Consider the following 14,531-nt stretch of genomic DNA (forward strand, 5'->3'; position numbering starts at 1 on the left):
TTTGTTTCTCGCAGCAGGTGAGAGGAGGAGGGAGCTCACTCAGGCCTGCGCTCCAGGGCCTCTGCCACAGCGGACAGATGCCCAGGAACAGGAACCGGCCTGCCTCTGTGCAGGAAGGAGGAACGACAAGGGGGCCAGGACCCACCTTCTCCTGGCCCAGCAGCTCCTGTAGGCTGGCCTTGTACTGGGGGGTCTTTGTGTATGCCAGGAACTGCAGGTACTGGATCTTGAAAGACTCTGGGAAGAGAGGCGGAATACCAGTGAGAAGAGAACAGCTGAGGCTGAGAGAAACGAGGAGGGAGCGGCCCCTGAGAATGAGCCCCAGGCCTCGGCAGGTGTCAGGCGCTCATGAGGTAGGAGCTCAGCAGAGCCCGGCGGGGCCCACACCACACACTCCAGGCTCTCAGAGCACTCAGGCCCTCTGACCCCTGCACAGCCGAGTGTTCGCTGTGTGGGGACATCGTGGGCACCGCAGGGCCCTGAGCAGCATCCCACCCCGTAGCAGCAGCACCCCTAAGTTATGGCAGCCGCAGATGTCCCAAGTGTCACCTAGCATCTCCTGGGTAAGACCTCGGACAGCCCACGGGCTGCATCTAAGCCTCTACTGACCCTGGCAGCAGGCAGACCCCGACCCTGGGTTGACTTCAGTGGGGTCCAGCATGGGGGGTCACGGGGGCTGCTGCGGGGTCAGACTCACAACCTACGGTCCTCCCGGGACCCCAAGCCCAGCACCCTCCACCAGACCCCTCGCGTGAGCTCACCTAGCAGCTTCTGCAACGCGGGCGGGGTGGGCGCCACCAGCAGCGGGTTGGGGGAGTGACGCTGCACGCTCGGAGGTAGCTGGTAGAACGGGCTGTGAGGGGACCTGTAGGCATCTGGGTGAGAGCGGTGGGCAGGGCATCAGCACGGGGCAGGTGCCCAGCAACCCCTTAGGACGGGGCCACCCTGAAGGCACAGCCCCACCAGGGAGGCTCCTGGGACACCCTGAACACCTGGGGCTCAGGAGGGCGGCGTCCCAGCAGACGGCCCCCCAGGCATCTGCACTCAGGGAGAACGGGGCCATGGCGCAGGGGTAACTCACCCTGGGGCGAGGAGGCTGCCGTCTGAGACACGGTCTGAGCGTGCAGGACATCCAGTGCAGTTTGGTTCTTCTTGGGCTTCCGCTCGGGGTTCGCAGTGCTCATCTTCTTGGGGCGCCCGCGCTTGCGGCCAGCCATCTTCCTCCCCTTCTTGTTGAGCTTCTTCTTGCGGGCTTTGGAGGGAGATGGCTTCTTCACGGTGGCTGCTCCTGCCTTCTCTTCCTCAGCACCAGAGTCCTGGAGGACACAAAGGAAGAACAGAGATGGGCGCCGAGCCTCCCGCCCATGGGGTCTCCCGGGCAGCGGGCGGGTGCCCTCCAGCACCAGGAGCCAGGCGGGGCCTTACCATGGGGGCGTCGGTGGGGCCGGCCAGCTTGCCCTCGGGGCCCTTGGTGGGTGTGGCCGCGTTGCTCTTGCTCTCGCGCTGCTGGCGGCGCCGGGCTGCCTCCTGTTCCTCCTGGAAGGAGAGCGGGTTGAGCCACGGGGAGCCCCAGCGCTGCCCACAGCCCTCCTACACCGAAAGGCACGCGGAGCTCAGACTCGAGGGGACCACAGGCCCAACTCTGTCCACTGCAAGTCCTTTGTGGCACCAATCAGGAAACTGAGGCCCAGAGACAGCAGTGGGCTGCTTGGGGTCCCACAGGCCAGGACGTGACCCGTGGGCACGGATGATGGCATTCACAGCCACTCCCACGATCACAGCCACCCGTCAGTAAGAAGCCAGACTGTGAGCCACGGACAGAAGAACCACATCTAAGAAAGGAGACGAGAAGCCCCTCGGGCAGCAGGACCTAGAAACCACAGCCCACAGCCTCCCCTACCCTCTCTCCTCTCTTCAAAAGGCACCAAGGCCCACACGCGGGACACCGTGCACAAGTTCTCTGATGTGAAAGTTGGCGGAAGGCGCGACCCACGGGAAGAACACAGGGGGCACCAGCCACCTCGGGCTGTTCCCTGCTCTCCAGGGAAGACCTGCATCTCCCTAAGCATGGTGGGAAGGACAGAGGGCCCCCGAGGGTTACCATACTCTGAGGCCAGGTTGGAGCCCAGCCCCGGCTACAAATCCAGGCAGTAACAGAGCCCTTCCTGAATGGGGCTCTCTACACACTGGTCCTGTCTGACCCTCCAAAAGGAAAGGACGCCTGGACAAATGTCTTCTCAGCTTTGGTGGCAAATAAGCAGGCAGGTCTGAGACTGCAGAAGCACCAGGGAGCAGGGCAGCCACTGCGGCTCCCGAGCCAGGCTTTCCTACCGCGGCTTTAAGGTGGGAGTGGAGGGGACAGCCCTGCCTGCGACAGTGCAAAGCGTGCACGGCGGCGGGAGCCCAGGAGCTGCACTCTGCACTGAGGGTGGGACAAGTACAGGTGTGGCCACTCAGACCTCAAGAGGGGGCAGCTGGCAGTGACGCACAAGCTGTTCACCCACCCAGCCCTTCAGTGCAACTTACCCCATCACCAAAACTAACCCAAGCCACCTCCCCAGAAATGGGTATTAACAAGAAGGATGGCCCAGGCCAAACTATCGAAGACAAGGCAAAGTATGGAGAGAGAAAGAGACAAGAGAGTGGGTGGGAGAGAGAGAGAAAGGGAGAGGCAGGGTGGGAGAGAGAGACTGAATGGTGAGAGAGAAGGGCTGGGAGAGGAGAGGAGGAGCAGGAGGACAGGGAGGAAAGGGTAGGGAGGGGACCAGGAATGACAGGGAGGAGCAGGAAGGAGGCGGGAAAGGCCACTGGGCTGGGCCCTGAAGGGCAGCAGGGCTATGCTCCAGTCATGGCTCCTGAACCCGGCTGCACACGGCTCTGCGTCTTCCCACATCAGTGCATGCATGTTATTAACCCAGGAGAAAAAACACACAAACTTACCCTGAGTTTTGGGTTTTTCAGACTAGAAAAATAGTTTTCAAGCTAAAATGAAGAAAGAGAAACCTTATTAGAAGGGAGTCCCAATCTCTGTTCTGATTTGCCTGGACACCCGGATAACATCAGCTCCCTGGAGAGTGGCGGGGGAGGCCGTTCTGGTATCTGGGGACACCAGGCATGCAGCTGGAGCCACCCAGCAGCAAACACAGATGTGACTAACCCAGCTGTGGCCAGACATCACCCTCAATTCACCAGCACGCGACGGGTGGGCAGAGCTGGTTTGAGCCTTCAGAATAGACACGGGGCCCCGGGATGTGTCTCTGTTTCTGGAAGAGGAAGGGCTCTGCACAGAAGCACCGCGCCCGCCTCAGAGGAGGAGGGGAGGGGCCGCGCCGAGGGCATCAGTGCCAGGGCGGCTGAAGCAGCAGCACTGCGTGGGGGTGGGGGCCACACGGTAGGCCAAGCCCCCAGAGCCTCAGCTTCAGCTCACCATGCCTCTCGTCCCAGGGCCCTCGGGGGAGCAGTGGGAGGGGCGGGGTGAGTCTGAGTAGGGCTGTCGGCCCCCAGTCCGCACCAGCGCTCCCCAGGAAGGCTCCAGTGGAGGCTCCGAGTGCCGGACAGCGAGGGTCTGGACACACCAGCACCACCGTGAGGAAAACCACCGCTACCCCAATAACAAGAACAGACTGCCCAACCAAAGGACGAGAAAGAGACCAGGGGAAGCCTCCCAGCCCTGGAGGGCCAGCGCTGCCCACACGCCAGGTGGCTCGGGATACCCGTGCGAAGGGGCCGTGGGGGAAGCACCTGGGAGGCAGGCAGGCCGCACACTGGCCCAGGGCGGTGTCAGAGGACCCTGGGGAACACAGGGAGGGAAGAAGCATCCCGGACCCCACCCACGGACCCTGGCGTCTCCCTGCTCAGGACCCTCTCACATGGAGGGAGCTGGGAACAGGGACGTGGGACTCCTGTTCACAGGGGCCTCTGGATATGGCGGCCAGGACCCTTACGGTCACGCATCACGATGAGGGCCCCGCCTCACCCCACGGCTGAGTGCAGAGAAGGGGAGACCGTGCTCGGCCCTCACCCAGGACACGCCCAGCGCCTGGGAGGACCCTGGTGGGTCCCGCGGAGCAAGCGGTGCTGAGGGGCCTTGAGGAGTTGGGCCTGAGCCGTGGAGGGGGCGGGGGGGCGCGTTCAGGGCTCTGGGGGAGGGTCTCAGAGGCCATGTGAGAAAGGCGGGAGGTGTGACGTGGGCGGAGTGAAAGGCACAAGATACTCACTATGGTGCGGTCGATAGTGTGCAGGTAGTAGGAGACTGGCTTTCCCGTCCATGACACCGAGCCCTTCAGGGGCGACAGCTCCACCACGCGCATGATGGTGCCGATGTCTGTGGGAGCCACAGGTGAGGCCCGGGCCCACGTCTACCCGCAGCCCCTCCATGCCGACCTCACCCACCCAAGGGTAGGTGTGGGGACAGAAGCCTGAGCTGCACGTCTTCCCTCTTATCCCACACTGAGTCAGGCCACAGCGGCCCACAGAGGCCGTCCCAGGGAGATGAACTATTCAACAGCACCTGGTCTAGGGCCCTCCAACCTCAGAAAAACAGCCACAAACCCAGCTGAGTGGAATGGAAAAGGAAGGGGAGAAGATCTGGAAGCAACTTAGATCGTGGCTGCAAGAACAGCCAGCACCCAGCAACACAGGCACCTCCCAGGGGGGCGCTCCTCAGGGAAGCCCCTCAGGAAGAGGCTGTGCTGCCCAGCATGGCCGGGAGCCGACAGAGCATACAGCACAGCGAGGCAGGCAGGGGGCACAGGAGGGGCCAGCTCCTTCCCATCGCGGGCCTGTCCCTGTCCACAAGAGTCCCGTAAATCCTTCATGTCTCCCCTCAAAGCCAGGGTCTCCCCTAGGAGTGATGCTGCCCCCAGGGCACACAGTGCTCTCTAGGGAAGTGTGTGGTTGTCATGACCAGGGGTGCTCCTGGCAGGGAGCGGGTGGACGCCAGGGACACGGCTCAGCACCCTGCAGTGCCCAGGACAGCCCCACCCCAGAGAAGGATCCAGCCCCAATTTCCACAGGGCCAAGGGGGAGGAACTTAGGAATAGCGCATGTCAGATGGTTAAAATTACCCGTGTGAATCATTAACAATGCTGAGAGTTTCTTACCACTCAAGTTTCTACTGTTTATTCTGAAGTTCAGAGGTGCAAAGGGTTTCGAGGACACGATTCTGCCACCTGAAACACAGACACTGCTTACTGCCACACAGGGGAGAGGAAACAGAAGCGCAGACACCACTCAAGGTGACAGAGAAGGAGCGACGACACGGAACACACACACACTGGGCTCCGAGTCCTGTCCACCTGCCTACACCTTCCAAGGGTAAGCCTATCCTACAAGTAACTTTTTTTTTTTTTTTTTTGCGACAGAGCCTCTCGGCTCGCTGCGGCCTCCGCTTCCCTGGTTCAAGCAATTCTCCTGCCTCAGACTCCTGAGTAGCTGGGATTACAGGTATGCACCACCATACCTGGCTAATTTTTGCATTGTTAGTAGAGAATAGGCTTCACCCTGCTGGCCAGGCTGGTCTGCAGCTCCTGGCCTCAGGTGATCCGCCTGCCTCGGCCTCCCAAAGTGCTGGGATTACAGGCGTGACCCACCGTGCCCAACCTCCTACAAATAACGTTTCTTAAAAAACGTTCTTGGCGTGGTGTGGTGGCTCACGCCTGTAACCCCAGCACTTTGAGAGGCCGAGGCAGGTGGATCACCTGAGGCCAGGAGCTCCAGACCAGCCTGGCCAACAGGGTAAAACCCTGTCTCTACTAAAAAAATACAAAAATTAGCCAGGTGTGGTAGTGCATGCCTGTAATCCCAGCTAATCGGGAGGCTGAGCCAGAAGAATTGCTTGAACTTGGGAGGCGGAGGTTGCAGTGAGCCAAGATACAGCTACTATACTCCTTGCCTGAATGATACAGCGAGACTCAACCCCCCTACCAGCCCCAAAAAAAGAAAAAAAGTTCTCAAGTCCTCACAGACCCTGAGCCAGGGCTTCCCTGCGTGAAATGGGCTCTGCACAGGAACCTCCCAAAAGAGGAGCAACTCAGCCCAGCGGGGGACGCGGCTGCAGAAGAGCCCTGGGCAGCCACTGCTGCAAGATGTGCCAGGAAAGGAGCTTGCGCTGTCCAGTATGATTCCCAGGATTTCCTGTTAAATGAGGAAGGCAAGGCAAGGCCAGCCAACGTGTGTAAGGCAGTTTCTTCAAAACCCACTACGCTGGCCAGGTGCGGTGGCTCACGCCTGTAATCCCAGCACTTTGGGAGGCCGAGGTGGGCAGATCACGAGGTCAGGAGATCAAGACCATCCTGGCTAACACGGTGAAACCCCGTCTCTACTAAAAATAAAAAAAAATAAGCCAGGCAAGGTGGCAGATGCCTGTAGTCCCAGCTACTCGGGAGGCTGAGGCAGGAGAATGGCGTCAACCCAGAAGGCGGAGCTTGCAGTGAGCTGAGATCGTGCCACTACACTCCAGCCTGGGCGACAGAGCGAGACTCCGTCTCAAAAAACAAAAAAAAGTAAAAGTCAAAATGGATCCATTTAAACACATGCACACCCCGCCATCCCAGCTCTCCTCCCGGATGCCGCGCCAGCCCAGGCCTGGCATTCTGCACGCCACTCCCCTCAGGAGGGGCAGGAAGGGCAGTTCCGGGGCCAGGCTGGGCACACGGGTTAGGCCAGTATCCCTACGAGAAGACCTCAAACATGAGCAGGGCCAAGTCAAATGGCTGCAGAGCCAGGTTGACAGATGCTCACGGGCACGTCTGGGACCATCAGGGTCCCTAGAATCAGTGCTGCTGGCCACTCCCTTCAAAACAGGGCGGGGCTGGACAGGAGACACCACTGCAGTACCCTGACCCAGCCACCACGTCTGAGCGTGCAGAGAAAGCTAGCGAGAAACAGCCAGAAGAGGCGTTCTAGCAGGTGCGGGGACCACGGGGGGTGGACAGGAGTTGCCTGCAGCCGCTGCTGCCTTCCTGCGTGCAGTCGCAGAGTGCAGGGAGGCCCGGAGTGCTGCTGAGCTGTGGGGGCGACTGGGCGGGGAAGCATGGTGTCCCCATGTGGTTCTAAGATAATTCAGAAACACCATTGCCACACGCACACACACACATACAGATATCAAATAAACTCGCAAGGCACACAGATGCACAGAGACACGCAGGCCTACATGCACACACAGAAACAACAAGCAAACACATATATAGACAAGGAGGCACACGGGCACGCACACACAGGCATGCACACAGGCACAGACATGCAGACACAGACACGCACACAGAGACACGCAAGCAGACACGCAGGCACACACACAAGAGACACAGGCATGCAGAGACACAGACACACACTCACAGACACATGCACACAAGCACCCTCCAAACCCCCATGGTTGTGGGGCATTGGTGCTGAAGGCAGCTGCAGACCCTCTGGGTTTTGTTTGAGAGGCCTGAAGAGCCCACCACGGTTCTCCCCTAGCCTCTGGAGGCCTCCCTAGAGAGGACAGGTGGGAAGCAGTCGGGAGGGAGAGGGGTACCTCCAGAGCACCTGTCTCCGAGTCTAGCAGTGGCTTTGGAAGCCACATCCGCCAGTACAGAGGTGGTGCTTGCTGCAAGGCTTGGTGGAGAGCCTCGGAAGGCAGGCAGCACAATCCCCGCAAGGAAGACCCCAAACCTGCCCTGTGTCCTGCTGGGGGGCTGGCGGGGGTTGGGGGACAATGGCACGCTCAGTCTCCATGTTTAGGGGAAGGGGCACTCCACAGGCTGTGATCTGGGTCCCACCCTCAACTGCAGGACTGGAATTGATGTGATGGGTTGAGTTATCCGCTCCTGAGACTACGCCAGGGCTTGGGGTTCAGAAAACAGCATGAAGGGCCCTGCATGGGCCTGGTGACCTTTCTCCGGAGGGAGAAAACAAAACAGCTGAGAGCCCCGCTCCTGCTCATTCTGGACACCGCGTTCCATGTGCTCAGGTCAAGAACAAAGGGGACTCTCGCTCTCGCCCCGGGTGATCAGCTACAGGCTCAACGCAAGAAGGTTCCAGGGCCGGGCGTGGCGGTCAGGCCTGTAATCCTAAAATGTTGGGAGGCCGAGGCAGACAGATCACCAGAGGTCTGGAGTTCGAGGCCAGCCTGGCCAACATGGTGAAACCCCGTCTCTACTAAGAGTACAAAAATTAACCGGACATGGTGGCGTGTGCCTGTAGTCCCAGCTACTTGGGAGGCTGAGGCAGGAGAATGGCTTGAACCTAGAAGGCAGAGGTTGCGGTGAGCTGAGATCACACCACTGCACTCTAGCCTGGGGGACAGAGCAAGACTCTATCTCAAAAAATAAATAAAATAAAATAAAAACAAAAATTAGCTGGGCATGGTGGCACGGACCTGTAGTCCCAGCTACTTGGGAGACTGAGGCAGAAGAATCGCTTGAACCTGGAAACCGGAGGTTGCAGTGAGCAGAGATTGTGCCATCGCACTCCAGCCTGGGAGACAGAGCAAAACTGTCTCAATAAAAAAAGAAAAAAAAGCACGAAGGAAGATTGCCTGGCTCCCAGGGGACTAAGGACCCCAAGTCTGAGCTGCCTTCTGCAGGACAACTTGCGGGGACCTCCCGGCCGCCTCCCTTCCTCAATCACGTCACACCAGCACAGACCGGTGAGGAGGGCGCCTTACCTTCCTTCATGTTTGCAAACCGCTCCTTCAGCTGGTGATCCACCTCAGGACCAAAGGCAAAATTATTCACAAATATAACACTGCAAAACAATACTCCAGTTCAGTGCCATGAAGGCTCGTCTCACGGGCACAGCCACCCGGCAGAGCCAACAACCGCTGCTGTCGGTGCCAGGCCCTGCCCACACCCGCCCGCCACCTCCAGGGCCAAGCCCACACCGCCAAGCGCACACCGTGGGTTTCAGGTGCAGGGAAAAGACAACTGCGGCCTCTTCTGAGTGGGGCCGAAAACAGAGGGGCGGGCTTCGGGGCCAAGTCCCTTATCGTGAATCTTGGAGTCCAGTGATCTGGGAAGGTTCACGAGCAGCCCACACAATGCAGGAGGAGCAGCCGTGAAGGACCCAAAGGCCGAGGGAAGAAGGCAGGTGGCCAAAAACAGAGGCCCAGCAGGGGGCTGGACTGCCACAGGGGCACCAAGCAGAGGCTCCCGCTCAACCACCGCAGAGACCGCAGACACCGCAGACAACGGGCCCCAGGCGAGGCGCCCTTGGCAGCGTTTCAGACCCCCTGGCGAGCAGCGGGGAACCGGAGGCTCCCTCCCATGCAGGCCCCGCACAGCTTTCCCAGGCCACCATCCTCAAATGAGGGTCCTGGGGCCGCCTGTGTTCCCCACTCAGGACTGCACTTAGGGAGGCTAGACGTAAGGCTGGCTGAGCTCAGGTGGCCAAGGTGGCTGAGCGGCATGAGCCAGAAAGACCTGGGTAACTGGGTGTTCAGAGAAGCAAACTCCATGATGCCACCTCCAAAGCCACCGCCATCGTGGGTGAGACACAGGAAAGGGAAAACAGGCTGAGGCCAGAGTGCGAGGCCCCACAGTCAGCGGGCAACCTGTGGGAGGAGCCCCTCCTGGTCAAGATCTGTACGCTATGCCCAGAGCCAGAGCAGGCTGAGCCCAGGGCTGGGGCTACCCAGCAAGGCAGCGAGGCTGGCAGCTCCTAGAGAGGAACTGCGAGAGCCTGCACCAAGCCCAGATGTCAACGGGATGCCAGGAAATCTCTCGCCTTCTTTTTTTTTTTTTTTGAGACGGAGTCTTGCTCTGTTGCCCAGGCTGGAGTGCAGTGGCCGGATCTCGGCTCACTGCAAGCTCCGCCTCCCGTGTTTATGCCATTCTCCTGCCTCAGCCTCCCGGGTAGCTGGGACTACAGGCGCCCGCCACCTCGCCCGGCTAGTTTTTTGTATTTTTTTTTTAGTAGAGACGGGGTTTCACCGTGTTAGCCAGGATGGTTTCGATCTCCTGACCTCGTGCTCCGCCCGTCTTGGCCTCCCAAAGTGCTGGGATTACAGGCTTGAGCCACCGCGCCCGGCCTCTCGGCTTAAGAGTTTGTTACAAGACAGCAATCACGGCCTGACCGCTGCAGGTCCCCCTGTGCTCCCACCACCACTCCATGGGATGGGGATACCACAGGGTCAGCATGATGCCCTCCAGATGGCAGAACACCCGCCGGTGGGCACAGTGCCCCAACCCAAATAGAAGTTCACACAGAAGAGCAAACCTAGGAACCTTTTGGGAAAAGAAACCCCCATTTTCTACTTGTACCTCAAACCCTTTCCATGGGGGACACTTAACCATAAGCCATGAGCACACCCGAGAGGAAGAAAAGCACAGGGAAGACAGCAGGAGCGAGGGGGCAGGGAGGACAAGGGGTGCGGGGAGGACAAGGGGCATGGGGAAGAAGAGGAATGCAGAGAGAAGGAGGGGTGTGGGGAAGATGAGAGGCGTGGCGAGGACGAGGGACGCAGGGAGAACGAGGGCCATGGAGAGGACGAGAAATGCAGGGAGAATGAGGAATGCAGGGAGGACGAGGGGCATGGGGAGGACGAGGAGTGTGGGGAAGACGAGGAATGCAGGGAGGACAAGGGACGTGAGGACAAGGAATGCTGGGAGGACAAGGGGAGCAGGGAGGACAGCGGGACTGGGGGAGCAGGGCCCAGCCGGCTGCTGACCCCACCTCGCCGGCTGCTCTCACAAGAGCCTTGGGCCCCCAGGGTCCCTGGCAGACGCTGGAGCACCGTGGCCACACCCAGGCTGGGCAGTGGAGAGCACAGGGGCCCAGCCCAGCCACACAGAGCCGGTAGCCACTAGGACAAACAGGTGGCAGTGGGGAGGGACCTGGACAGTGCCCTGAGCTCCTGGGCCTGGGTGAGAGGCGGCGCGGAGGGGGCAAGCCCAGGCAGCGCCAAGATGGCTTGGGACCATTGTGCACACTGTGTGGGTGCCAGCCACTCCAGGAGGGATGTACGGAGACAGGAAGACCCCCAGACCAAGCCTGAGCGGGGAGGAGGCCCAGGAACCCAGGCGAGAAAGTCAAGGGGATAGGGCAGCAGGAACAGGCTCACTGCCAGCAGGGTCTGCAGGGGCTGACAGGGGCTCTGCTGGGCACATCTGCTGGGCATGTCCGCTTTGCGCGCCCTCAGAGGGAGACCCAGGGTGAGGGAAAGGCGCCCTTCCTGTCCCCACCGGCCTCTTTCCTGACACAGCCAGCGCAGGAGTGAGGGGCCGTTCCCGGACTCCAGTGCCATGGCCACTGCCCGCCCGTGAGCATATACCCCACATGCCCTGCACGCCCCATGCCGGCCATACCTCGTGTTGGCGATTCGCTCCCTCCACTCTTCTGAGAGGAAATCGCCTCTCTCCAACTGAAAAGAGAAAACAGGCATGAGTGGGGACCCCCAGCCTCCCTGGCAGCCCCAGCCCGCCCGGCCCCTGTGAAGAAAGAATGAAATGAGCACAGCTCTGCTTGCAGGGAAGGAGCAGGAGGACGCCCAGGCCCCACCGGCTGCAGCCCTGGGAACTGCAGGCAGAGGGCAGGCGAGAGGGACGCGCAGAGAACAGGCAGGACCTCCTGAGAAGCCGGGACAGGTCCTCGTGCTCCAGCATCCACTTGGGGAGGCCAGGCCCAGCCAAGGGGACCACAGCCACACCAACACACACCTGCCAGCCATGCTGCAGTCTCCTAGAAATGTAAGCTCAAAATCAGGGGCTGCAGCCACTCCCAGGACCAGAAGTGGCCAGCAGGGGCGCCCCAAGGCAGGGCCTGCAGTCCCCACCATGCTGGCTCCAGGCAGTGCCTGAGGGAGGTGGCGGGACGCTGGGGGGCACTCTCCACGGCAGGCAGCAACACTTGGCCAGGCCGGGAAAGCCTAGTGCCGAGCTCTGTCCCTCCCTCACCAACCGCAAGAAACACGCACACTGCGAAGCTGAGCCGCCAGTCCCTGGGGGTGTCCGCCCCCGTGCGCTGCTGAGCTAAGAGCAGCGCTGTCCCCCAGCTCCACGCCGCACTCACAGCAAAGCCAGCTGCAGCCCGACGCCGGTCTACCTCCAGACCTCAAGACCAAGCACCGTCCAGGAGGAAACGCCTCTTATTAACCTAGCTGCCCAACGCAGTAGCATCTGGATAACTGAGACCCTGCCTTTCAAATCCTTCAAAACCACCACCACCTCCATTCCCAGAGAAAGAAACACACCCACGCAAAAGCCCGACACAAATGCCTCCAAAAGCCAGCACGACTCACCACAGCCAAAAGGTGGAAGCAGACAAGAGTCCATTAGATGAAAGATCAACAGAGCACAGCAAGGCCGTGCGCACGGAAGCAGGACCCCGCCAGGAGCAGGAGCCAGGCTCCAACCCAGGCCACAGCGCAGATGCACCTTGAGGACGTCATGCTCAGTGAGAGATGACGCCAGACACAAAAGGCCACGCAGTGTGTGATCCCATTTCTGTGAAATGTCTGGGACAGGCCCATCCACAGACATGCTGGGGGCCGGAGTAGTTGGGGGTCAGGGCAACCTGAGTCACGGTCGAAGAAGCCCACACCTGCACCCCAAGGGCCGAGGGAGGACCCGCAACACTTCTTTCATAGCAGCCGCAGGCCCAGTGCCCACCGAGTGTCTCTCAGGATGGGGGGGAGTCCCTGAGCAGAGAAGGTCCCACAAGCAAGCCGCTGCCCCAAGCAACAGGGTGGCCCACCCACCCAGCCCGAGAGAGACAGGAACACCCCCGCTCCAGGCCCGGAGGACAGGGCCACCCGTCCACGCAGATGCAGATCCAGAGGGCAGGGCCGCCCGCCCCAGCCAGGAGCAGCTATATATCCTCTGCTCTCCAAGGCCAGGGGAAGTTCCCAGGAGGGAGGAGGCAGGATGGGAGGTGCAGACAGGCCATCCTGAGCCTCTGCAGGTGCTGGGCTGCCCCGACACCCGTCTCCTCCCTCTCTACACCTGACAGACCCTGTGAACATCCCTCATTCCCCGTGGACAAGCCACCCAGGAAATGACTCAAATCCCAAGTCCTGAGCAGCACTCAGCAGACCCGGGCTCGCATCGCAGGCCTGGGGCTGGGAACCCACCCTGGGGTCCCCTGCGCTCCATGACAGGGCAGGCTCTGGGGCCAAACTGTTCCTGCAAACGCCATGGTTTATGTGCAACCCTGCTTCCCTCTGGAGTCTGGAACCCCGGCCCCATAGGAACCGGGAGTCTGGGTCTCTGGGAGCCTCGCTGGTGACACCGCTCCGGGCAGGAGGACTTGGAGCCTCCCAAGCAGAGCACGGGCAAAGCCACAGAGAGCTGCTCTGAGAGTTTCCTCCAACATCAGAATGGAAGTTCCCCTCAGAAAGGGCGAGGGACAGTCGGGAGAAGCCTCTCTGGCCACCCTCCGCAGCAGAGCTGGCTGTAAACAGCACGGATGCCAGAGGCGGAGGCTGGTATTGACACCTGCCTTCCCCACCACCAGGTTCTTTCCGACACGTTACCAAAGCCCTGAGGAATGCCATCCTTCCCCCCAAATCATGCTCCCAGACACATCTCAGGAGCCACTGGCCCGACCGTGAGTACCTAAACCCGCACGGAATTCAGACCACGAACGCAGCTCCACGCCGGGAGCGCCTGCGCCATAGGAGACACCACGCTGCTCAGCCATGTTGCGGACCCAGGCCCTAGAAGCAGGGTGCTGACCCTGACGCTGACGAGATGAGGCAGAAGGGGGAGCAGCGCTGGGGCAGCCCCCGCACCTGACAGCCACCCTCTCCTGAGCAAGGCTCAGCCCGGTCAGACCACGCGGAGGAAGGCACCGTGGCGCCCTCCTGGCCATCGCTGGGAACCACGGCGAGGGCTTCCATCCTCTGTGCTGGGATCTGTGTGGCTCTCCTGCCACAGCCAGGAACCCACGTGGGAACTTCCGGCCGGAGTGCAAGTGGACCCAGGGCCCAGGACACCACACAGCTTCCACTGTGGGCAGGGCATTCGGGAACAATCAGCACAAGAAAGGGAAGGAGAGCTGGGCCCGCAGCCCTGGGTGCACAAGTCCTGGTCATACACAGCAGAACAGAAGCCGAGGGAGCACCACCCAGAGACCAAACCAGACAGGTGCGGCCGCAAGGAAGCACTGCAGACCGCAGCTCCCACCACGGCAGAAAACACCTCAGCGGCCCATCAGCCAGCAGAATACCGCTTCGGATAAACAGGATCGCACGCTGACCAAGGGGGACACATTCAACACTGGAAACCCATCACAGCAACAGGCTGAGGAATGGAAACCACAGCACTGCGCTGACACTAGAAGCAGCACCGAAAAAACGCGTGCCGCACACTCAGGACTGTGGGCTCGTCCTCCACCCGAGGGACAGCATCCACACAAGCCCGCCACTAACACCGTGCTCCATGGCCAGGTGCTCAGCTGCCCACCAAGAGCGGGGCAGGGAAGGGTAACCGTCTTGCCCCATGACTCACATCGCATGGGAAATGCCCACGCCGGCCAGTACAAGAGGACAGGAAAAGGAGAGGAAAGGGACAGGGACTGCGAAGGCAAAGGCAAAGCTCCGTGTCTGCAGGCGA

At 60.8% G+C, this 14,531-nt stretch overlaps 3 protein-coding genes across 6 annotated transcripts in view; all 3 read right to left on the reverse strand.

Moving 5' to 3' along the window:
• The window catches only part of OAZ1 (ornithine decarboxylase antizyme 1), a 129,747-nt gene that overhangs the window by 61,099 nt on the left and 54,117 nt on the right, over positions 1–14,531 (reverse strand).
• SF3A2 (splicing factor 3a subunit 2) overlaps positions 1–14,531 on the reverse strand; it is a 138,389-nt gene that overhangs the window by 37,472 nt on the left and 86,386 nt on the right. The window lies entirely within an intron of this gene.
• The window catches only part of DOT1L (DOT1 like histone lysine methyltransferase), a 69,441-nt gene that overhangs the window by 17,440 nt on the left and 37,470 nt on the right, over positions 1–14,531 (reverse strand). For all 4 annotated transcript variants that reach the window (XM_050769997.1, XM_050769993.1, XM_050769995.1 and 1 more), the window contains exons 8-16: positions 11,286–11,341; positions 8,648–8,727; positions 5,103–5,171; positions 4,218–4,324; positions 2,941–2,982; positions 1,426–1,536; positions 1,082–1,316; positions 762–875; positions 146–237 (exon numbers count right to left, since the gene is read on the reverse strand). In XM_050769997.1, the coding sequence (XP_050625954.1) occupies positions 146–237; positions 762–875; positions 1,082–1,316; positions 1,426–1,536; positions 2,941–2,982; positions 4,218–4,324; positions 5,103–5,171; positions 8,648–8,727; positions 11,286–11,341 (906 nt within the window). The remainder of the gene's footprint in view (positions 1–145; positions 238–761; positions 876–1,081; positions 1,317–1,425; positions 1,537–2,940; positions 2,983–4,217; positions 4,325–5,102; positions 5,172–8,647; positions 8,728–11,285; positions 11,342–14,531) is intronic.

Source organism: Macaca thibetana, chromosome 19 (assembly GCF_024542745.1).
Source record: "Macaca thibetana thibetana isolate TM-01 chromosome 19, ASM2454274v1, whole genome shotgun sequence".
Lineage (NCBI taxonomy): Eukaryota > Metazoa > Chordata > Mammalia > Primates > Cercopithecidae > Macaca > Macaca thibetana.